This window comes from Tamandua tetradactyla, chromosome X (assembly GCF_023851605.1).
Source record: "Tamandua tetradactyla isolate mTamTet1 chromosome X, mTamTet1.pri, whole genome shotgun sequence".
Taxonomy (NCBI): Eukaryota; Metazoa; Chordata; class Mammalia; order Pilosa; family Myrmecophagidae; genus Tamandua; species Tamandua tetradactyla.
This window is the reverse complement of record NC_135353.1, coordinates 126,479,560-126,504,511: the sequence shown is the minus strand read 5'-3', so window position 1 is coordinate 126,504,511 and position 24,952 is coordinate 126,479,560. Positions and strand designations below refer to the sequence as shown.

General features: G+C 38.6%; 1 protein-coding gene across 4 annotated transcripts in view; it reads left to right on the top strand.

Annotated features, from left to right (window-relative positions):
• The first annotated feature begins 1,105 nt into the window (after positions 1–1,105).
• KDM6A (lysine demethylase 6A) overlaps positions 1,106–24,952 on the top strand; it is a 295,823-nt gene continuing 271,976 nt past the window's right edge. For 2 of the 4 annotated variants that reach the window (XM_077145579.1, XM_077145578.1), the window contains exons 1-2: positions 1,106–1,460; positions 1,665–1,728. In XM_077145579.1, the coding sequence (XP_077001694.1) occupies positions 1,300–1,460; positions 1,665–1,728 (225 nt within the window). In that variant the 5' untranslated portion in view covers positions 1,106–1,299. The remainder of the gene's footprint in view (positions 1,461–1,664; positions 1,729–24,952) is intronic. The other 2 variants (XM_077145577.1, XM_077145576.1) reach the window with 1 other exon arrangement.

Below are 24,952 nucleotides of genomic sequence, written 5' to 3'. Positions count from 1 at the left end.
AGGAATACAATCCAACACCCTGTGGATCCCGCTTAACAATTTTTCAACATTGCTTTTTCCTACAATACTATCATGAACTACTCATAAAATGCCAGGGAAACGCAGGTAGCACGAACACTTGCCCCCAAACAGCCGCCAACAGACCTTCGGCGGTAGGGAGCGATGGTCAGCGAGCCAGACCTCGCGGCCGATTCTTCATTCCCTCTGCCTGGGGTGCACAGGCGGAGGTCCGGGGACCACTGCCCGTTCATTTTGGGGACGGGTGAGGGGAGAGGGGCCGCGAGCGCGGGCCAGGTCTAGGGTGGCACCTTGGCCGCTGGACCCGTAGCCGCTCCCGAAGCGCGATCCTCGAGGAGGCCATTATTTCCAGCAGTGTCAAAAGTCTGCGCCTTCCTCTGAGGGCGGAGGTCCAGGGTCGTGCGCCGCCTCCTGGCGACGCGACCCTTACCAAGCCGTGTAGGCTCCGGGATCCTCGGAGCGCAGGAGGGTCGGAGTCGCGTTCTGGGGGTCCCGTGCAGTAAAAGGCAGTCCACCGCGTCCCCGCCCGCCGCGGGCGGTGCCGGACCTCGCCCTTTCTTACTGCTCCCCTCCCCCGCCCGAGTCCGCCGCGGCTCCCGAGGTGACACGGCCCGGACCCTCCATTCTCTGCCCTACTGTATTTAACTAGCACAACCTAACTAGCTGCTCCCTCCCGGTGACAACCCTTCCCCCGACAGACACGTCCAGCAGCCAACCACCTTCCGGAGTTGGCGTCAGTCCCGCACCCCTGTAGGCGGCGATTCGGTGGGTGGGGCTCAGGCAGCTAGCAAGTTTAGTGGAGCCACGGCTGACGTGAGTCAACAAAGGTCACATGACATGAGTCGGTCGCGCCGATTGGCTGCGCCGGCCGGGCCAGGAGGGGGGGTCACGGCGGCGGCGTGGGGTTCGTTCTGTGACACAATTACAACAACTTTGTGCTGGTGCCGGGGAAGTTTGTGTCTCCAACGAATCCCCTCCGTGTCCCCCAGCCCCGCGCGCTCCGGTCATTCCCGCCGTCCCCGCCCGTGGCTGCCCCCCACCCACCCCCGCGATGTGACCCCACAGCCGAACCACTGCTGCTGCCGACCCGGGGGCTCCGCAGCCCCTGCCGCCGCCGCCTTCGCCGCCGCCGCGTTGGGATTCTTCGTCGCTGCCGTCCGCGGCGGAGGAGGAGGCGGCGATAAAGTTGGTGTGCCGGTCCCGCGCGGAGATTGGGGGCATCGTTGCGGGCCCAGGCCCGGGGGGGTGTCGCCGTTGGAGTTGTGAATTCGCTGCGTTTCCATGAAATCCTGCGGAGTGTCGCTCGCTACCGCCGCCGCCGCCGCCGCCGCTTTCGGTGATGAGGAAAAGAAAATGGCGGCGGGAAAAGCGAGCGGTGAGAGCGAGGAGGCGTCCCCCAGCCTGACAGCCGAGGAGAGGGAGGCGCTCGGCGGACTGGACAGGTACGGGCCGCCGTCACCCGCCCGGTCGGCTCCGGACCGGCTGGCGCCGCTCTCCGGGGAGGGCCGAGCACTGCTTGTTTCTAGCGGCGGCTGGGCGGGCACCTCGGCTTGGCGCTCTCCGCTCCGCCGGGGCCTCGGGCTCGGGAAGGGACGGGTTGGTGGCGTTCCCGGAGTGTTAACGAGCCGCGTGTGTCTCTCCCACAGCCGTTTCTTCGGATTCGTGAGATTTCATGAAGATGGCGCCAGGACGAAGGCCCTACTGGGCAAGGTAAGGCAGTGGCGGGCTCTGGCGGGCTGGAGCGCGAACACTGTCTCCCCGGCCCGCGCAGTGTCGTCCGGGGTCCCGCGGTCTCGCGGCCGGGCCAGCGCTCATTGTGGCGGCGAACGACGGCCGAGGGGCTTCCGGAAAACTATTTCCTGCCTCTGCTCCCCACCCCCCCACCCCCGGATACCTCTCGCTCGCTCCCTGGCGAAATCGCCCCTCTCTCGTAGCTCGAGGAACAGAGACCGCAAAGCTTTCGGGCCGGGCTCTTTTGGGTTGACAAAATTGCCTGTTATTTTATGGCTTTTGGGGGGTAGGCCGATGATCACTAAGGTGGCTATGTAGGGTCAGGGAGTCGTAAATATGTGCAGATTTTTCCAAATTTCTGACTTGACTTGTTTGCTCCACAGTTTTTTTTCTTTTCGTTCAGGCAGGTTGTTCGTGAAGTGTAGGGTTAACCAAACATTTAGGGCTCTATCATGTCCTTGCTCCCACAAGGGGGAAGTTGTTCGTAGTTTAGGACAGTGGAGTTTGCATTGGGCTGTTGACATGTATCTCGATTAGTGTGTGTTTTACCTGAAGTTAGGTGACTTGTTTACTTTTTGGATCTTGCTGCCATAGAAATATTGCAGTTATTTGTGAATGCGTTTTCTTCCTGGAGCTCCGTTTCCTGTGTGTCTGACAGGGGAGGCCGGGGAGGATTCGGGGTGTAGCCTCTGTTTGTTTCTGTGGAAAGTTGTTGGTGCTGTCATTTAGTTAAGTAATGGCTGCTCCTATCGGCCCAAGATGGCGGGACAGGGTGGGAGGAGAAAGTGAAGGGGGGGTTTGGGGGAGGGAGGAGAGGTAAACATGGAAATAAATAGTACCGATGAATAGGCCTCTCCTTCGAAGTGTGTAGCTCGATGATGTTTAATAAAAATTATCCAAGGTTATTTGTAAATAGTTATTGTGCTTTTCCCGAGCTTGGAAGCAGCATTCATAAGCCTAGTAAATGCTTATCAACCTGTAGCACATTTAGTTACCCATCCGTAAGCTATTGAACAAAGGCTTTGGGATCTCAATCTATCTGCATCAGCTTGTATCTCCTGACCAACATCTGATTGAAATGATATTTGTATGCTTTCTTCTTAATTGGGACCATGAAACTTGGAGTGCGTGCAATGGTGTTGCATCTATTAGGTGTTTTCCTTTCTAGCTGAAATCCTTAGCCTTGCAGTTGACACTTAGGTTTATTGTTGCAGTTGAGAAGGAAGTTTGAAATGACTAAAGTCTAGCATTTTATTCTTACGTTGATTTTTTGTTTGTTTCTGAATTTTTGTTTCTAGTTTGGTTTAGCCCAGACATTAATTCCTTTTATATGTTAATTACACTTCTGTTTGTACTTTAAAGTAATTAAATATAAGGGATTTTGATTGCAAATAATGGCCAGAAAACTAAACTGAAATAATCCTTTTCATTAAGCCTAGGTTCTTTGACCAATACAGAAAACTTAAACTTTGTGTACGTATTAATTGGCATCATTAAAATTACCTTTGAAAAATGAATAGTAACTAAGTCTGGAATGATTTAAGCATTAATGATTTTTGGTTTCCTCCTGCCTTGAAAAACTTTTTTCGATTTGAATACTTAAAAATATTTTATTTAAAAATAGTTAACCACTGTCAAACTTGTCATTCCGAAAGATTAAACAAAAGATTTAAATTTAAAGGAACAGAGCCTTATTTTATTTTGGTGTGATTATTGACGGTCTAACGTAGGATTGACAAAATTATTTGCAAAGATAATTAATCGTTTGGAAAAGTTTGAAAAATCTGTTACTTTTTGTAGTGATAATGAAGAACTAAATTTGATGTTTTATGTGGGTAATGTGTAAAGTGCTAGTTGGTGACTTCACATCTCAAAATGCTCATATTCGGGTGGATTCCCAGTGCATGATGCTTAACATTGGGTTTCAGATTGTGATGTTGAACTCTGCAGTTATGTGCTATTGGTTTTAAATTTTAAGGAACTGAGTATTTTCTTTTTTGTGAAGGTGTGCATTACTTGCTTAATATTTGAATTTAGTAACATATTGAGAATGTGAAATGTCGAGCTTCATTATATTTTGGGGAATAATTATAGCTTCATAATATTAGGGTAATTGATAAACTACCAAGTATTTTGCTGAGCTAAAGAAAAAAAATCTTCGTTACCTCATTCTGAGTCGTTGTACTGTCCTATCTGCTTAGGTCAAGACTCATCAGCTTTAAAGTAACTGTTTTAAGTGCAATAAAACATTCTGGGGTATAGGCTTTTGCAACCTCATGTGATTCTTGGTGGCATCCTTGTGAGCCTGAACATAACCAGTGAAATGTGTAATGTAAAGCTTGACATTATATAGCCTTGTACCCTGTGTTGAATTGGATTCTCAATAGAATGAATGAGTTGGAGTCATGCTATAGGTAGTATTGAATTATTTAGTTTCATCCATCTTTTTAACAGTCCTTGGAAACAGTATGTTTTTTTGTGAATGTTGAACTATGTTGGTATCAGAATTCTTATTCTTTGAAAATCTTAAAAGCAAGAGTTGGCTTTTCTACCTGTATAGGTTCAGTCTATTTAACTGAGGGCACATAATGGAATTGAATAACTCCCAGGATTTTTTTTTGTAGCTGTGATTTTTTTTTTGTCATGCCACTCTTCCCACCCCCTTCAAAAGACCAATTTAGTCTTTACTTTCTATAAAAAACTTTTTTTACTTGACAGAACTTAGCGATTGCTACTTATTTTCAAAAATTCTAATTCCTATATATACTACTGGATCTTCTTTCACGTTTTTTTTTTTTTATTTACATTTGCAGGCTTTAAAAAAATCTAACTCGACATAAAAGTTTTTTAAAATCACTTGATGAGCTTCTCTCACTTGCTTCCAAACTTATATATTCCTTTTCCATGTGTGAGGATACGTTATCCAAACTGCTGATTTATCTTGGTCTGTAAATGTTTTTTTAAGATTCATCTAGTTTGAGAATCATTGAAAGAAATTTTGTTTGTAGGGTTATCATTTGATATATAGTGCTTGGGGTTTTGGTGTAAAAAATAAATTAGTAATATATTTGTAGTAATCTCTTTAAAATAAGGTGGTAAACAGCTAGTAGTTGCTTAATCAGAGTTCTTGAAGTATTGCATGATCTTAAACACTTTATTCTTTAAACTAATGTGGACCCTTAATCTCTGGTAACATAATAATTCAAGATCCTTATTTTTTACTTATAGTGGAGTTTTGTTTTCATTAGGATAAGGATTTGAGTCAGTATAGCATTCAGTAATATATAGTATAAATATAGTAATACTTTAAGGTATAGTTATAGTGATAATATAATGCTAGTGGGCTGAGAAATCCTGTCAGTGAACAGTTGCTAGCAAAATAAAGGTATAGCAGTCTTTTATTTTTGGAAGTATATTCATACCAATTTAAGTTTATTTTAAATAGTATATTTCATTAAAACTTTTTATAATTCTATTATTTGGTAGAAAGATTTTGTAGAATACTTAGAAGTATTTATGTGTTGTTTATCATTTAAAAATGTATGTTCTTTATTCCTAGTAGATAGTAGTGTTAAAATAGTTGGCATTTAAATTTTTTTAGGTAATGGAAGTAAAGATCTATTAAAGCACATATTTCCCTAAATTTGGTTTGCTTGCATATAAATGGTAGGAAGGAAAGCTATTAGGTCAGTTATAGAGGTGGCTTTTTTAATACTTATACTTTTTGGATATTGATTTCTAAAATCATTCTGTATTATGTGTGTTTTCTGTTTGTTGGCACTTAAAGATATTCATTTCCAGTACTGAAAAGGTTAGTTTTGTGTTTAAAAATTAGGTCTTTAATTTGATGGATTTTAGAAAGTGTTTTCTAGTTTGGAAAGTTGTCTTCTAAACAATTATAGTCATTGTTGTTGACCTGGGCAAAATCTCATGTAGTTCCTATGCATTAAAGTGCTTTCGTTATATTTTGATTCACTTCTGATAATAAAGATATAGTGAGTGATTACAGAAAAATATTTGCATATCTGGGCACAAATTATAACTGCAGGAATATGAACAGGCACTTTTTACATTCTGGATTATAGCTCTTTTTGTAGAACCAGTACAAGTTGAGATGACCTGGTTCACTTGCTTGCCACCTTTAAATATTTTAGATTGCTAAAAAAACTTCCTGAGAAATGTATCTTTGTGACTTAGGTGATAAATGTAGTAGTGGGTGACACACTTTAAACCACGATGAAGGTTCAGTACTTGGCTAATGACAGAGTAAAAAATGTTTTTTTTTGGCTTAGAATATATCATTTACGTTTTTTATTTATATGGTATTAGTATTACTTTACAGATTTGAGAGGATTTTGTTGTGTTTTTTATTTTGAAAGTCATTGTGTTGCTTTTGAGCTCTTTGAAATTGATGTTGACTGATAACATTGTGCATTATTAATATTTTTGAAATGTGGTATCCAGACAGCTGATTTATGTTAAAATATCACTAGATTAAGAGTTGAAATTATGGTTAGGCTATTTAGGGTTCATGCGTATTTGATTGTAGATTAGTTAATTAATGGAGTTTATTTAAGGATGCATGATCCACAATCCTATGTATTTAAATTGAAGCATTACATATAATTGTATCAGTTTTCCATATTGTTTTGTAAGTCGTCAGAGCAACAAATACTTGAATGTATACTAAGTGCAAGTTTTCTGTGCTGGGAATATGAAGATCTGATAGATGATAGATGTCCCTTGCCTGCATAGATTGAAGTAAGTATGACGATGACTGACCCAGGAACATCAGTGGCAGAAGAAAAGTGTGAATGAGGTACTTTGAAATTTAAAGTTCAGATCAGTTTAACAAGTTACAAATTAGAATGACTTTCTTATTAAGAGGATAGGACACTGTTTCTTGATTGTGTTTTTTGGATATGGTATCTGTTGATTTAGATATTAGCAAGGCATATTTTAATTTTGTTTAGGAAAACATGATTTAAAAATCAGATTTTAGTTTTTAGCAGATGTTCAAAGGACTGTGTTCTGTAATTCCCTCATCTTGTATTATAGTAATATTTATTTTTGTTATTATTTTTTAACGTGGGTCCTTGAATTGAATGTTTATGGGTCAGTTTAAGAAATTCCGGGTTTTGGAAGGATACTCAACTAGTTAATAATGTTCATCTTGGAGTACAAATACCTCTGGGGTGAGGGGAAGGGGAGGAGATTTAAACTTTTCACACCATAGATTTTTGTACTTTTTTATTTTTTCCATGGGCATGTATAACTTTAAAAATAATACAGTAAGTACTCTGGCAGTGAGTACACTAGAATATTATATCTTGGTTGATTAAAGATAGGTTTTACACCATCATGGCTGTTGTAGTTTCTTGGCTGCTCAGGCAAATACCATGCAATGGGTCAGCTTAACCAATGGGAACGTATTTGCTCATGGTTTTGAGGTAAAGAAAAAGCCTAAACCAATGCATCATCAAAGTGGTGCTTTCTGCCAAAGACTGAGGCACTCTGGGGCTGGCTGCCAGCGATCCTTGGTCCTTGGCTTGCCACATGGCAAGGCACATGGCGATGTCTCTAGTCACTCCCCTTTCTTCCCAGTTCCATTGATGTTCAGCTTTTGGTTGCATCCTCTGGCTTTCAGTCTGTCTGAATTTCTTTCTTTTGTGTGTGTGTGTGTGTATCCTGTATGGTGGGGGTCACATTTCTTCTTTTTTTTTTTTTTCCATGTAAGTATCCTGTTATTGCAGCACAATTTGTCAGACTTTGTTTTTCTTATTTGTTTTTTTGGGGGAGGGGGGGAGTGCATGGGCCAGAAATTGAACCTGGGTCTCCTGCATGGCAGGCAAGAATTCTACCACTGAACTATATCCTTGTACCCGTTTGTCTGAATTTCTTTCTGCTTGTAAAGACTCTAGTAATATGATTATGACCTATCCTGATTGAGACTGGCCACCTCTTAACTGAAGTAACCTTATCAAAAGGTCCTGCTTACAATGGGTTCACACCCACAGGAATTGATTAGCATTTAAGAACATGTTTTTCTGGGGTAAGTACAACTCCAAACCAGCACAATGGCTATAGTTATAAGAGATATCTGAAAAGACCTTATTGTCAAGTTGGGATACTTCTGAATTTGGTGGTCCTTCAGTGAGGGTGGGGTTGAATGAAGTAGAAACTAGTAACCAGTTTGTCCTGTTTCTCTGTTTTAGGTGACTTTATGAGAATCACTGTACTAATTCTTCATTCTGATCTTTAGTATCTTTTTCATTGCTGACTTATACTTTTGGGTCTGAGTTGGTGGGGGCTGACATTTGGAACCTAATTAAGAGCTATAACCTGAAGGGTGGGAGAGTAATCCCTTATTTAGATACGTTTAGGTATCTGAACCAATTTACGGGCTGTTTGTAGTTTTCTTTTGCAAGCTTTCATGTTTTTTTCTCTTTTTCCTTTCCTCCTTTATTTATTTTCTACTTCTCTACATTGCATAAACTGTTAGTGTCATTTTGTTGTGAAGAATTTGCTCACTGGAGTTGAGCAAAATTCTTTTTGTAGTTTTATCCATGATAGTGTTTTGTCTGTGTTAGAATAAATAAAAGATACTGTATCTAAGTTTATTCCCAGTTGGAGAATAAACTTAGAAGGTTGAGCTTTGTATCGTTAAGAGTATTATATAAGGTCATCTAATTCATTTTAATTGAGAGCAAGGGAAGAAGTGGTTTTAGACCAAAGGATTGCTTTCAGACTGTGGATCAATTATATTATGATCATTAGATTTCTCTCTCTCTCACTTTTTTTTAAAAAAAAAAAAAGACAAACAGTTTATTAGGGAAAACTTTGAATATTTTCAAAAGTAGATAAACCAACTTAACATTCATTACCCAACTTCAACAATTTTCAGCATATGGCCAGCTTTTTGTCTATAGATTGCACTCCACCCCCCCCCATTATTTTGAAGCAAATTTTACTCAGATATCAATCATACTGTTTAATCCATAAATGTTTCCGTTTGTCTCTGAATGATGCATACCTTGAACTATAGCCACAGTGCCATTATTACATGTAAAAATAATTTCTTAATATTAAGTAACCATGGACCTTGTTTTTTGTCATATGGAAGGTAAAAATTAGTTGCTTGGGAAATGAGTTTGAAAACAGATATTTAGCTGAATATACGATAAGAGTTTGAATTTTGATATTGTGCTAAGATTTTGTAATAGAATATTTTACAATAAATGATAAAAGATAGTTTTTTTTCCCTAAGGACAGAATTACTATTAGTAATTTGACTCTGTTTGCATTATATGTTTAGGAATAATTTGTTTTCAAGATAGAGTAAAGTAAATGTTTTAAATTTTTGAATTTTAAGTATCAGAATGAGATCTAGAAAAGCTTTTGCTTTGCTTGATTTATTTGTGAAACATTTGTCTAGATCTAAAACTTCTGCTGTGGGTGAGGGACTGTGCCAGGTCCTGGGGCGACCTGTAAGACCTGGTCTCTGCCCTGCATTCTGTGGGGAGAGATGGACAGACTGAACGATCATATAGTGTGGTAAGTACAATAATAAAGGTATATACAAAGTGCAGTGTGCTCTCAGATGATGAAGTGAATAAAACATTTTATTGTGGATAGTTTAAAATATGCAGACATATTGACAGTTTAATGGAGTCCCATCTTCAACAATTACCAACATTTTGGAATAATTAATTTTGATTGGAGAAGTGAGGAAAACTGCACATAATTGTAGCATTTGGTATTGGCTATGAAACATGAGTATAAGTTTAGTAGGTATAGCAAAAGGAAAAAGGACTTAGAGTTGGAGATATGATGTTATGGTGTTTGAGGCATTGTGAATAGTCTATGTCAGTAGAGGGTAACGTGTCTCAGTGGATTGGGAAATGGGTAACTGAACATGTGAAAGGCCCTGTCATTGTAGGCCATAGGGAATTTTCAGGTGCCACTGAACTCAACTTTTAACCAAGGGAAGTGATATGATCAGAGTAGGTTTTAATGGGACTTTTACTGAGTAAAGGAATTTAGTTGTGAAATACTGGTGAGTAAATAGATAGTAATATATGGGTTTTAGAGTAGAATTCTGCTTTTGTCACTGATGAGATGTGTGGTTTTGGGCAAGTTATTTCATCTTTCAGAGACTTAATTTTCTCATCTGTAAAATGGAAGTGGTAATAGATATCCTGAAGATACTGCATTTTGTGTTAGAAAAAAAAAGATTGAAGTACATGGCACTGGGGTTGGCATGGTAAATTTTATCATCATCTTAAAAAAGACAACTCAGTTTAAATGAAGACTGAAGGAGGAGGGAGGTTGAGGCAGCTTTAAGATCTCTTGAAATTTTCTTTGGTTTTCCTAATTTCTCACGACTTTGTCTTTCTTTTTCTGACCACATTTTAATCTCCTTTGCAAACTCAGCCCCTTCTACCTAGGCTTTAAATGTTGGGGTTCTCTATTCTCTGCTCTAGGCCTTTGCTCTGTCTGCTCATAACTTGTCTGTGTACTTTACTGCCTACTCAACTGTTTTGCTTGTGTATCTTGAAGGCGGCTCAAACTGAACATATGCAAACTAAATTTATCATTGTCTTTGATGTTTCTAATTTTAGTAAATGGCTCTTAACCACTACCTATGCCAGAAACCTTGTAGTTGTTCTTGACTTTTTTTCTTAATAGTCACCAAATTTTTTCATTTCAGTATTTTTGTTTTTCAATATTTTAAGTACATTGCAGATCTGTTTCTCAACATCCCCGTTGGCAACATCCTAATCAAAGCCGTTAATCCTATCTTTGACTTTTGAAATACTTTCAAGCAACTTTTTAAAAACAGATATACCTTCACATAGTACAAAATTGAAAAATTAACTAAAGGATGTTACAGTGAAAAGAAAGTCTCCCTCCTACACCATCTCCCAGTTACCCAGTTCCTGTTCTTAGAGGCAGCTACTGATACAGGTTTATTGGGCAGCTTTTCATATTCCAATACATAAATAAGTATATTCTGTTGTGTTTTTTTTACACAAATATTATACATAGAGATTGTTAAAATGCTTTATTAATTTTACTGCCTGCAATATGAAAATAGTAGTAGTTTTTATATGGAGCTGTCTTGGGGTTGAGAGTTCTCTGTCATTCACCTGGTGAAGTGTTGGTGAGGGGATTGGTTTTGGGTGATTTTTAAGTTAACTTTGATTTTGAAGTTCTTCTGTTATACCTCTTATACATGGTATTAAAGGTAGAAATTCTTCAACATGCAAAGGTCTTAATTGAGAAGAATGTGTTCACATGTGTTTTTCTAAGATAGTAGTTACTTAATTTTATATGCTGTGAACTCTCAATTTGGACTAATTGGAAAATTTTGCCTTCATGTTTTGGTTTTATTGATATGACTGATTACTAGGCTCCATGAATAGTAATTTCGAGTACTTAATATAATTCATTCTCTAATGCATATAGAATTAGCCATATTTTCTAACATTTAATATTTTTTATTTGGGTCTGAATCATTAATCTTCCTGGTTTATTACTTGATTTTTATCATAGTCAAGAAAAAATAGGTAAAATGCATTAAAAAAATTTTTATTGAGACATCTTCACACACACTTTCTTTACTTGGTACACAATCAGTGGCTCACAATATTATCACGTAGTTGTGTATTCATCACCATGATCATTTTTTAGAACATTTGCATCACTCTGGAAAAAGAAATAAAAAGAAAAAGGTCATACATATCATACACCTAATTGATTAGTTGAAAAAAGTATAGCCCTTGGTGTGATGTAAACTTATTTCATGGCAAAATATTTTTATTTTCATTATAGATTGACTGTTGGTAGGATTAGAATAATGGTACTTTATTTTTTTTTGGAGTCATTAACTCTTTGAGGATCAATGTAGCTGTGTACATTTGGTATGATTTCAGAGAGTGTAGGGATCCCATTGAAGCCCAACCATGGACTCCAATATTTTTAACTAGTCTAGTTTATTCTTGGGTGTGAAGTGTTAATGATGGGAGTATATTGGGGAGAAAGAAAAGCCTTAGAACCACTGGATTGGTTAGGTTAGATGGCATGAATTTTATTTTACTACTTGGTTTTATAGTTTTCTATAGCCACTTCACTTATTTTCTTGAAAATCCCTTATTGATCATAAAGTTGGTGGGGGAAGATGGTGTGTTCTGATCTCCTAGAGAACCTGTTGCTTTAACCAGAAAAAAGGCTGTGAGTACATGTACCATTAACATAGTAATAGGTTACAGTTTACTGAAAATATTGGTTTGATTGGGAGGCCATGTAATATACTGGGAAGAGCAGTGAATTAGAAACCAGATCTGAGTTTTAGGGTCTGCTGCCTACTTTAGTCAAGTCACTTAATTTTTATGGTCCCCAGTTTCACCATCTGTTAAAATGAAAGGCTGGGAATTAGGAATTTCAGAGGTGACTATACAGCAGTAAAATTTTAGGTGATTGATCTTCTGAATTTTTTAACTCAATTCTTTAAATTTTGACCCAGAAGGAGAGCACAGCTGCACTTTGTTCTAGATCATAATTTTCTTTGATTTCAGCTGTAAGCCTTCAAGATCAGAAACAATGAATGTAGATGCACATTGTATTGAGGAACTGAGAGTGTGTATGTTTTTGTTAATACAGTATGATAACCATTCAGTTAATTTCAAATTAGTTTGAAACTTAGTCTTATTTATGAATGGTTAATGTTTTGATTTTCCCAAATGATTCACTATAGTTGGGGTTGTTATTTATTAAGTCACATCTGATGTTTCTAATTCTAGAAGATAGGTGTGTACTTGTTTGCTAGGAATTCATGCAATGATAGGACTAAATGAATTATCAGATGTGGATCAGTAAGAAATGTCACATTGAATAAATAATATGCCATTAGGTACCAGGCATTTGGGTGTTACAAAGATGAGTAAGTCCCCTCAGTTTATCTGTGAGTAGCACGTATCACTTGGCATTATGTGGGACACTTTCTCATCTGTGGAATGTAAACTTTTAATGTTGGATTTTGTGTTGTGTATCTGTGTGTGTGTGTATATTTATGTCTGTTGTATCGTTATACTTTCATTATAAGCCTATCAGTTAGAAAGGTAGATTTGGAATTTGTAAGTTAGAGTCAGAGTGTAACTCTTAAGGATAAACCTTTTGTTTTTCCTTAACACGACTTTTCAAAGATGACAAATGGACAGATAAAATACAGTGAGTTTTATGTCATTGAAGCTTATTAAAGTTTGGACATTGACGCAACTTGGCAGGGATGTTGTAGACAGCATTCAGAAATTGGAAGGATAAATTTTACTAGACTAGCTAAAGATTATCCAACTCTTAAATAGTCATGATTCTATGAAAAGAGGTAACTGGGTCCTGAAGGAAAAGCTGGAGTCCATACCAGTCTTATAGGTTCTTTTGGCTCTTGCTTTGTCTTGTTAGACTTGGTTTGTCCTTATTTACCGAAGTGGACATCACATGACAGCATAGATATTATGAATACATTTCTGTAAATGAAATATTTTACTGTTGATTTTTTTTGTGGAAATTCTAGTTTACTTTTCACAAATACATGCTACTTATGTTAAAATATAATGGACATATTATTACTTTAAAATGAACCCAAATTTAAATATGATTAAAATTTCTTAGTTTTAATTTTTAACACAGCAAATATAGATAGGTATAATTTGCACAACTAAATTTTTCAGGGTTGACAATAACTTTAAGAAAGCAGAGGGGTGTGAGATGTACAAATTTGAGAAATGCTGATCTGGAACTTATCTCAGCCATACAGGTGCTATCCTTCCTCCATTCTGAATGTAAGCCTGTGAGGACAGATAGTTGGTTTATTTTGTCACTGGAGTCATGTCTAGCACATAATAGATAGTAAATATTTGCTGAATGAATGAATGTAACTCTCTGACATAATACTCCAGTAAAATACACCCAGCCTCTGGCCCACCCTTGTCAAACACCTCTGAACCCCTTAGAAAGCTTCCTTTTCTTCCTGACTAGAAGCTGAACATCCTCTGCGTTTTCCATGAAAATTTTCAGTTGATAGAACGTTGGACATCTTTGCTCTCTGAAGAACTTTGGCTAGGCAAAAAAAGTTTTACCAGTTAAAGCTTCAAAACAAATATAGCAAACACAAAACCCAGTATCCTCAGAGAATCATATGAAGTGTGGTGCTGCTTTTCTGGAACATCCCTGAGGACTATTTAATGAATATCATGCCATATCAGGATAAACCTATGGATATTGTGCCTCAGTACTGTTCTAGTTTGCTAGCTGCCGGAATGCAATATACCAGAAATAGAATGACTTCTAAAAAGGGGAATTTAATAAGTTGCTAGTTTATAATTCTAAGGCCGAGAAAATGTCCCAGTTAAAGCAAGTCTATAGAAATGTCCAATCTAAGGCATCCAGGTAAACATACCTTGGTTCAAGAAGGCCGATGAAGTTCAGGGTTTCTTTCTCAAGTGGAAGGGCTCATGGTGAACACAGTCAGAGTTCCTCTCTCATCTGGAAGGGCACATACGAACACGGCATCATTTGCTAGCTTTTTCTCCTGTCTTCCTGCTTCATGAAGCTCCCCGGGAGGCATTTTCCTTCTTTATCTCCAAAGGTTGCTGGCTGGTGGACTCTGCTTCTTGCGGTTATGTCGTTCTGCTCTGCTTTCTCTGAATCACTCTCATTCCCCAAAATGTTTCCTCTATAAATAGAACTTCAGAAACTAATCAAGACCCACCAGAATGGGTGGAGACATGTCATCACCTAACCCAGCTTAACAATCTCTCTTGATTAAAGCACATCTCCAGGAGATGATTTAATTACAGTTTCAAACATACACTACCGAATAGGGATTAGAAGAAACGGCTGCTTTTACAAAATGGGATTAAGATTAAAACATGGCTTTTCTAGGGTACATACATCATTTCAAACCAGAACAAGTACTAAGCTTGATCAGTTAGGAGGCTAAATGTCTGGACCCCTACTCTCCAGCCAGCTGCCAGCCCCATCACATTACTTTACAGATTATGTGATAATATTCTGTCTTTGGCTTTTATAAAGGGTTTTTGATTTAAGAAAGAGCTATCTGATTTTAACCGATTATCCTTTTGAAAATTACTCCATGGAATTTTTTTTTACATTTTTAAAAATTAGAGTGGTTGTAGATTTATAGAAAAATCATGCATAAAATACAGACTGTTGTTTTTTAAATTTTGTATTTTGAGATAATTATAGATTCACATGCAGTTTTAATAAATAATATATAGTGAGATCTAGTGTACCCTTTACCTGCTTTCCTCCAGTGGTAGTATCTTGCAGAACTGTAGTAAAATATTACAACTAGGATTTTGACATTGATACGGTCAAAATACAAAACAGTTCTGTCACCACATATCCATCTTGCTGCCTTTTATAGCCACACCCAGCTTGCCTTCTAACCATTTCTAACCCCTGGCAAACACTAATCTGTTCTCCATTTCTCTTAATTTTGCCATTTTAAGAATGTTATACAATTGGAATCATAATTATGATTGTTCTTTTGAGATGGTTCTTTTAACTCAGAATTTCTTGGAGATTCATCTAAGTTTTGTGTGCCAGTAGTTCTTTTTTATTGCTGAGTAGTATTCCATGGTATGGATATACCAGTTTCATTAACCGTTCACCTATTAAAGGACGTAGGATTATTTCAGTTTTTGGCTATTGTGAGTAAGGCTGCTATGAGCATTCATATGCAAGTTTTTGTGTGAACACGAGTTTTCTCTGGGAAAATGCGTCAGAGCGCAGTTACTAATAATTGCATGTTTAATTTTATAAAAATTGCCAAACTTTTCTAGAGCAGCTCTACCATTTAACATTCCCACCAGTAATGTATGCATGTTCAGTTTCACCACATCCTTCCTATCATTTGGTGTTATTACTATTCTGTGTTTTAAACTGTTGTGATGTGTGATTTTAATTTGCATTTCCTTAATGGATACTGAAGTTGAGCATCTTTCATGTGCTTTTTTCCCATTCATATATCCTCTGGTGAAATGTCTGCTCATATTTTATGCTAATTTTCTAATTGGGCTCATTTCTTTGCCATTCTATTTTTTTAGCAGTTTTATTGAGATGTAGCCACATACCATGCAGTCAATTCAAGTGTACAATCAAGGACTTTTAGTATAATCAGAATTGTGCAATGATCAACATAATCAAATTGAGAACATTTTTATCATTCCAAAAAGAAAACTCCATATCATTTAGCTGACACCTTTCAATCCCTTTATCTTTTCCCAGCCCTGTATAACCACTAATCTAATACTGTCTCTACAGATTTATTTATATTTCCATTTCATACAAATGGAATCATACTATATTTAGTACTTTTGTCTCATTTCTTTCACTTAGCATAACTTTTTATTATTGCTATGTTTTTTTTAATTAGAAAAGTGGTAGGTTTATATAAAAGTCATGTAAAAAAAATACAGTATTCCCATATACTCCCCTTGTTAATATTATTGTTGATTATAGTCCATAGTTTGCATTTAGGTGTATTTTTCCCATTTAGCGCTCTGTTATTAACACCTTGTGCTAGTGATGCACATTAGTTACAGTTCATGAAAGAACATTCTTATATCTGTACTATTCACCACAGATATCGTCCACCACTGGGTTCACTCTATAACAGTCCCATGTTATATCCTCTAGCATTCCTTCCAGTAACACACATGACCTACAACTATCCCTGTCATCCACATTCATATGCATAATTCAGCACTGTTAATTATACTCAGTAATGTGCTACCATCACCATTATGCATTTCCAAACCTTTATGATTAACCTAATTAGAAATTGTGTACAAATTGAGCATCAGTTCCTCATTCTGTAACCCTATTCTATCCCCTGGTAACCTGTATTTTAGATTCTAACTCTTTGAGTTTGTTTACTATAGTTTGTTAATATCAGTGAGGTCCTTTTGTGTCTGGCTTATTTCACTCAATATACTCAGAGTTCCTCCATGCTGATTGCATGCATCAGGACTTCATTCCTACTTAACTGCTAAAAAAACATTCCATTGTATGTATATACCACATTTTGCTTATCCATTTATTGGTTGATAGACACTGGGGTTACTTGCATCTTTTGGCAATTGTGAATACTGTTGCTGTGAATATCAATGTGGAAATATCTGCTCGTTCCTCTGCTTTCAGTTCTTCTGGGTATATACCTTGTAGTGGATTGCCAGAACATATGGCAGTAGTATACTTACCTTTTTTGAATATTTACCTTTCTGAAGAAGCGCCAAACTCTCTTCCATGGTGGCTGTACCATTTTATATTCCTGTTATCAGTGAATGAGTATTCCTCTTTCTCTACATCCTCTTCAACATTTGTAGCTTCCTGTTTTTTTTTAACAGTGGTCATTTTGGTAGGTGGGAAATGATACCTCATTGTGGTTTTTATTTGCATTTCCCTAATAAGTAGTGATGTTGAGCCTCTTTTCTTGTTCTTTTTAGCCGCTATTTCCTCTTTGGAAAAATAGTCTTTTGCCTATTTTTTATTGGGTTGTTTGTTTTTTCATTGTTGAGTTGTAGGCTTTATTACATTCTGGATATTAAACCCTTATCAGATAGGTGGTTTCCAAATATTTTCTCCCATTATTTTGTGGACTCCTGTTTTAGTTTGCTAATGCTGCTAGAATATAATCTACCAGAAGTGGGTTGGTTTTTTTTTAAAGATGTTTTTTATCATTAAATATAACATATATACAAAGTAAAAAAAGGGAAAGCAATGATTTCCAAAGTACACGTCAACAAATAGAACAGATTGCAGAGTTTATGGGCTACCATTTTACTATTTCAGATTTATCCTTCCAGCTGCTCCGAAACACTGGAGGCTAGAAGAAATACTTTTTTTTTTCTTTTTTGTAAAAAATAGCATAAATACAAAAAAGCAATAAATTTCAAAGCACATCGTAACAATTAGTTGTAGAACAGATTTCTGAGTTTGGTATGGGTTACAATTCGACAATTTTAGGTTTTTACTGGTAACTGCTCTAGGATACTGGAGACTAAAAGGAATATCAGTGTAATTTTTCAGCAATCATACTCATTTGTTAAACCCTACCTTCTCTGTATAACTCCACCATTGCCTTTGATCTTTCTCCCACTCTTTAGGAGTATTTGAGCTATGCTCATTCTAATCTAACTTTTTCATTTTGGAAGGGGCTGTCCATAATATGGGATGGGGGATGGAACTAGTTGTTGATGTTCTGGAGAGGCTAGACCCTCTGCGTTTCAGGACTTATCTGGTCCAGACACCAATGTGGAAGTTGTAGGTTTTTGGAAAATTACCCTGGTGCATGGAACCTTTGTAGAGTCTTATATAATGCCCTAGGTGTTCTCTAGGATTGACAGGAATGGTTTTGGTTGGGGTTTGGCAAGTTATGATAGGTAGCAATGTCTAACTGAAGCTTGGTAGGAGTGACCTCCAGAGTAGCCTCTTGACTCTTTGAACTCACTCAGCCACTCAGTAACAAATAACAGATACCTTATTTGTTATACTGCTTTACTTCCTTTTGGTTAGGATGGCATTGTTGATCCCATGGTGCCAAGGCCAGACTCATCCCTGGGGATCATTTCCCACGCCACCAGGGAGACTTTCGCCCTGGATGTCATGTCAGAAGTGGGTTGGCTTTTTTTGTGTGGGGGGGGAGGGGGTTGTTTTTATAAAGGGAATTTATTAACTTACAACAGATGTTCAAACCATGGCATTCAGAAAAAGATACCTTGACTCAAGGAAGGCCGAATGGCATCCAGGATTTCTCTGTCAGCTGGGAAGGCAGGTGGCTGACGTCTGCGGTCCTTGCTCACAGTCTGAAGAAAGGCTGATGGTGTCTGGGTTTCCTCTGTAACATGGGAAGGCATGTGGCCAGCGTCTGCTGGTCCTTTCTTAGCTTCTCTGGGGCAACTCTAGATTTCTTTTCTTAGATTCCCTTGGCTCTCTCCAGGTTCTGGCCTGCTTAGCGTCTCATGGAAAGGCACATGGTGTGATCTGCTGGACTCTGGTTCCTGCCTAGCTTCTGTCTGCTCTTTTAGCTCCTGGCGTCTGCTGGGGCTTTTGCATTTCTAAACGTCTGCCTCTGAGCTTTCTGTCAGAACTCCACAAATCTCTAAATGTCTACATCTGTGTCTTTGTCGCTTCTGAACTCTTTCTTTCTCCATGAGCTCTTTTTTTATCATTACAATTGACCTTTTTTTCTTCCTGTGAAAAATAACATATATACCAAAAAGCAATAAGTTTCAAATCACATTGCAACATTAGTTGTAGAACAGAGTTCAGTGTTTGGCATGGGTTACAATTCCACAATTTTAAGTTTTTACTTCTAGCTGCCCTAAGATACTGGAGACCAAAAGAAATATCAATATAATGATTCAGCAGTCATACCCATTTGTTAAACCCTACTTTCTTTGTATAACTCCACCACCATCTTTGATCTTTCTCCCATTCCTTAGGAGTATTTGGGCTATGGGCATTCTAACTTTTTCATATTGGAAGAGGCTGTCAATAATATGAGATAGGGAGATGGGACTAGTTGATGTTCTGGAGAGGCTGATCCCTGTGTGTTTCAGGATAGATACCCAAGGAGACTTTGCAAATGCTTCTGTAGTCACTGTTCAGATCACTCTGGGATTTATCAGGGCATCACACTAACCTGGAAAAACCAACAAAATCATGTCCTATTCAGGGTTCATGTTCTTATGGTGTTCAATTAAACTGACCATACAGATTAAATTAGGAAATGTGCTAGTCAAAATAGAAGTTTTCCACCAAATAAACATTTCTCTTTCTTGGGGAATCTTGATGGCTCTGTTTTGTTTTTGTTTTGCTGTTTTTATCTGGAGAGCAAATTCTGGTGGTGGTGGTGGTGGTGGGGTCACCCAGGAGAGGACTTTCCAAGTTAGTATTTCCCAACCAAAAAAGGACCAGGGATCCATGAAAGGTACACAGAAGAGTTCCAGAGAGCCCTGTGGAGAGGATTGGGAAAGATGCCAAAAAGGCTTTTTGGCAGTCTCCGAAGCAGCACTTTTCTTGCCTGCCCAGTAGATGGCACTTTTTCAGTAAACTATTCCCCACAGCCATTAAGGAGGCCCTACATTGTTAAACCTCCATGGCTTTCTCCCCTCTAGGGGACAAGGTTGAATACAATGGCTGCGGTGGTCCCTATTTGGGGCAGGGTAAAACAGCAGTTCAGAGCTGGGACCCAGCAGTCTAAATTTGCTGATCAAAAAACCGTGGCCTGGGGCCCCCCTTCCTCCACCACCTTCTGACCCCCTGCCCCTTCTCGGGAAGGAGGGCTTCTATGTCCCTCTCCACCACAGCAGCCAGCCAGGCTGAGGCGACTGAGGTGGCTTGCCTGGAGAGTGGAGGATGTCTGCCAGGTACTGGCAGCTGCCCCAGAGTGCATTACTCACTATTTTTTTACCACAGTTTCTCAGTCTCTCTTGTTTCCCCCTGAATACTGTACTGTGCTTCCCTGACTTCCAAAGCCCCAGAACAATTGTTTCAGACAGTTTCTGCCTGTCTACTAGCTGTTTTTGGAGGAGGAGTGAGTCCTGGCACTCCTGCTTCGCTGTTAACCCCAGATATCCTCGTTTTGTATCTAAGTTCGTGAGATATATTAGTTTGTAGTTTACTTTTTTGGGTACACTCTTTGACTTTAGTATCAGTGTAATACTAATCTTCATAAAATGAGTTGGGAAGTGTTCCCTCTGCTTCCTTTTCTGAAAAAGATTGTGTAAAATTGGTCTTAATTCTTTTTTAAATATTTGCTAGAATTCTTTAAATGTGTGCTAGAAAGCACTTGAGCTTCTTTTGGGGGGATTTTTTTAAGTTAGATACTAAATTTCTTTAATGATTTTAGGATTCTTCAGATTTTCTCTTTCATCTTGGTGGTTGAAATTTGGTAATTTGGTTTTTGATGAGTTAGTATATAGTATTCCTTTATTACCCTTTTAATGGCTGCAGGATCTGGTGTGGTCCCATTTAATTCCTGACATTGGTGATTTGTGTCTTCTCTTTGTTAGTATCACTAGAGGTTTATCAAGCTTATTGACTTTTTTAAATAACCAGCTTTTTTTAAAATGGAATTTTCTTTACTTTTTCCTATTTTCAGTTTAATTGTTTTTCCGCTCTGGTCTTTATTGTTTCCTTTCTTCTGCTTGCTTTAGGTTTATTTGCTCTTCTGTTTTCTAATTTCTTGATGAAGGAAGTTGTATTGATTTGAGACCTTTCCTTTACTCTAATGTAGCAATTCTCTGTGCTATAAATTTCCTTCTTAGTAGTGCCTTAGCTATATTTCGTATGTTGTATTTGCTTCAGTTATATGTATTTTTAAATTTTTTATGTGACTTTCTCTTTATGAAGTACTTAGAAGTGTATTATTCAGTTTCCAAGTATTTGGAGATTTTCCTGTGTTTTTTTTCCCCCCTGCTAATGGTTTCTAGCTTGATTCCATTGTGGTTAGTATTTGCTATATATACTTTCCATCCTCTTAAGTTTATTGAGGTTTGTTTTATGACCCATGATATGGTGGTGAATGTTTCCTGGGGGTTTGAAAAGCATGCGAATTCTATTAAGTAACGTTTTATATGTGACTGTTAGAGCCTGTTGGTCAATAATGTTGTTCAGTACTTCTTTATCCTTGCTGATTTTCCTGCTAGTAGTTCTATCAGTTGCTGAGTGTGTGTTGCAGGTTCCCAAGTACAATTGTGGATTTGTCTATTTCTCCTTTCATCTCTGTCCGTTTTTGCTTTGTGTACTTTGAGGCTGTTTGGTATAGCGACATTTAGGATTGTCATATCTTTCTGGCAAATTGTCCTTTTATTGTTAGGTAATATCCCTCTTTTTTGTCTCTAGTAACCAATTTTCTTTGCTCTGAAGTCTGTTTTATCTGATATTTATGTAGTAACTTCTGCTTTTTAAGAATTAATATTCACTTGGTGTTCTAGTTCACTAGCTGCTAAAATGTGATATACTAGAAACGGAACTGCTTTTAAAACGGGGAATTTATTAAGTTGCAAGTTTACAGTTCTGAGGTCATGCAGGTCTATAAAAATGTTGACATTAAGCCATCAATAAGAGGTTACCTTCACTCAAGAAAGGCTGATGAAGTCAGGGTTTCTCTCTCAACTTGAAAGGCACATGGTGAACATGGCAACATCTGCTAGCTTTATCTCCAGGCTTCTTGTTTCATGAAGCTTCCCTTGGGGGCATATTCCTTATTCATCTCCAAAGGTCTCTGGCTGCACAGGCTCTGTGGTTCTGGTGGCTCTCTTGTGGCTCTCTAATTCTGAAGCTTTCTCCAAAATCCTTCCTCTTTTAAAGAATTCTAGTAAACTAATCAAGACCTACCCGGAATGGGTAAAGTCACATCTCCATCTAATCAAATATTAATACCCACAGTTGGGGTGAATCACATCTCTGTGGAGATAATCAAGTTTGTTTCCAACATACAGTACTGAATAGGGTTTAAAAGAAAGGTTTGCTCCCGCAAGATTGGCCCAAGATTAAAACATGGCTTTTCCTAGTGTATTGTTCTGTTTGAAGTGATTTATTTTTGTAGAGAGCATATTGTTGCATTGCTTTTAAAAACTATTCTTCCAGTCTCTGCCTTTTAATTAATTTAGACCATTTACACTTAAAGTAATTCTATGTCAGGGCTTAAGCCTACCATTTTATTGTTGGCTTTCTGGGTTTCTGTGTTGTCTCTTGCAGTATGGGTTATCTGAATATTTTTCAGGATTCTGTTGTGATTTATAGTGTTTTTGAGTATATATTTTTATATGTTTCTTAGTTCCTCTAGGTACTGCAATATTTATATGCACTTTATCACCATCTATTGAATAGTATGATAGTCTGTTGTACTCACCCCTATTTTTATCCATTCCACTGTTTTCTATCTGAAATCCCAGCCTTTTTATAATTTCCTTTCTATTTAGAGAACTTCTTTGGTCATTGTTTCAGGTTAGGTTTGCTAGCCACAAATTCTCTTCGTTTTTCTGAGTTTAGTCCCTTCATTCCTAAAGGATATTTTTTCTGTATATAAAATTTATGGTGGATAGGTCTTTTCTTTCAGTATTTGGAAAATGTTGTGCTCCTGTCCTCTAGTTTCCTTCTGCCCTTGTATGATTTCAGTTGAGAAATTAGCTGTGATTCAAATTGGCATTCTCCTGTAAGTGATACATTATTTCTCTCTAGCTACTCTCAAGATATTTCCTGTATATTTAGTATTCACAAGTTTAATTATGACATGTTTTAGTATGGATTTTTTAGTATTGTTTTATTTAGGGTTCATTCAGCTTTTTGTATGGGTTAATGTGTTTCACCAAATTCAGCCATTGTATCTTAGAATGCTTTTTCAATCTTTCTGGGACTCCAATGATAAAAGTCTTAATCTTGCTATTGTCCCATAGACCCTGAGGGGCTCTTTTTTTGTTTTTCAATCTGTCCACTCTTGTGTTCAGATTAGTTAAATGCTACTGATCTGTTCTCAAGTTCACTGATTCTATCCCCTGTCATTTCCACTCTACTATGGAGCTCTTCTGGTGAGTTTTTTAATTTGGATATTGTATTTTCTAGATTTATAATTTCCTTTTGTTTCTTATAAATAACTTTATTGAGATTTTTTATTTTGTTTCTCTTTCAAGATTATTCATCATTGCTTGTCGAGACATTTTTATGTTGACTGCCTTAAAATCTTTGTCAAGTACTTTAGACATCTGATTCATCTCTGTTGGCATCTGTTCATTGTCTTTTCCCATTCCTACTGTACTTTCTTGGCTCTAGATAAGGTGAGTGCTTCTTATATTCTGGGCATTTTGGATATTGTATATGAACTCTGGATCCTGTTAAAAAAATTATTTTTTAATCAGTAAGTAGTCAGCCTGGTGTGTGTGTGTGTTCAGCTTCTCACTGGGCCCTACTCATACCACCCTGGCAAAAGTGGGTTACTGAGGCAGTCTGCCTTGATGCAGACTGGAGAGATAGAAGTTCAGCTGTCCCCTCGTCCTCACTGACATCTTCCTGGTGAAAGCGGAGCACCAGTTTACACCACCTCACTGTTTCTGGGTGGAGAGTATAAGATCAGCTTCTCCTGATGGGCCCTCCTGTGCCAGCAAGAGGGAAACGGCTGACTCACAGTGCTCTGATACTGCAGGGTTGAGTAGAAGCTTCCCACCTTGTGACACCTATTCTGTCAGGTTTATGCTAGCTGGGAGCAGGTGCTTATCTCCACTGGCCCCCATTCACACAAGGAGAATGAAGGGTCAGAAGTAGAGTGCCAATTAAACCACTTCCCAATATCTTGTTCTATGTTTTTGGTAGGGTAATCTCAGCTCCCCACTGGGCACCACTGTACTTCACCCTTCCCACCTTGGCTTGGTGTTAGCAGAACCTGGAGAGGAGGTGAACCCACACCCCTACCCTGGCATTAATAAGACTTAACAAGGAAATGTGAGTCATGACCAATCAGCACGTGCCTTCCCTGAACTCCAGTGCTCAGCAGGGACCATTGGGGAGGTAAACTTCCACACCCAACCAGCAGGAAGAATGAATGAAGCTATGCAAGATGGAGTATCCGAAAATCTACTTCACCTGCACCTTGCCTTGTGCTGCTTTAAGTCTCATTGATGCCAGGTGTTGTTGGTAGCTCAGCTTGCACATACGCCCTGCTAACTTTAATCAGCAGTCTGAGCACTACTTAGTTCCACTGGGTGGGGGATGGAAGATCAGTTCACCATTCAGTCCTGCCACTACTTTGGCAGTGGTATTGGAGTACTCCCTAGTTCTGCTTTTTGGGGGCTTGTAGATCAACTCCCAACACAGCCCCACCCACAGTATCCTGGCAGGGAAATTGAAGCACCCTCTTGTGGTGCTTCAGATTAGCTACCTTATTTGCCCTATTGGTACTAACCCTGTAGGGGACTTGGATCACCACTGCTTGTTTCTGCTCGGCATAGGATGTAAAGTCACGTCCCAGCGCGGCCCTGCAGATACCACCGACAGGAAATAGTATGGGATCACTCTCTGTCTGCTTCTGTCAAGTATGAGGGATGGAGGAGTAGCTGTATGCCTCTTGGCCCTGCTGAAACTGCAGAGGGTTTGTATCTGTGTGGGTGGGGGGCATGGC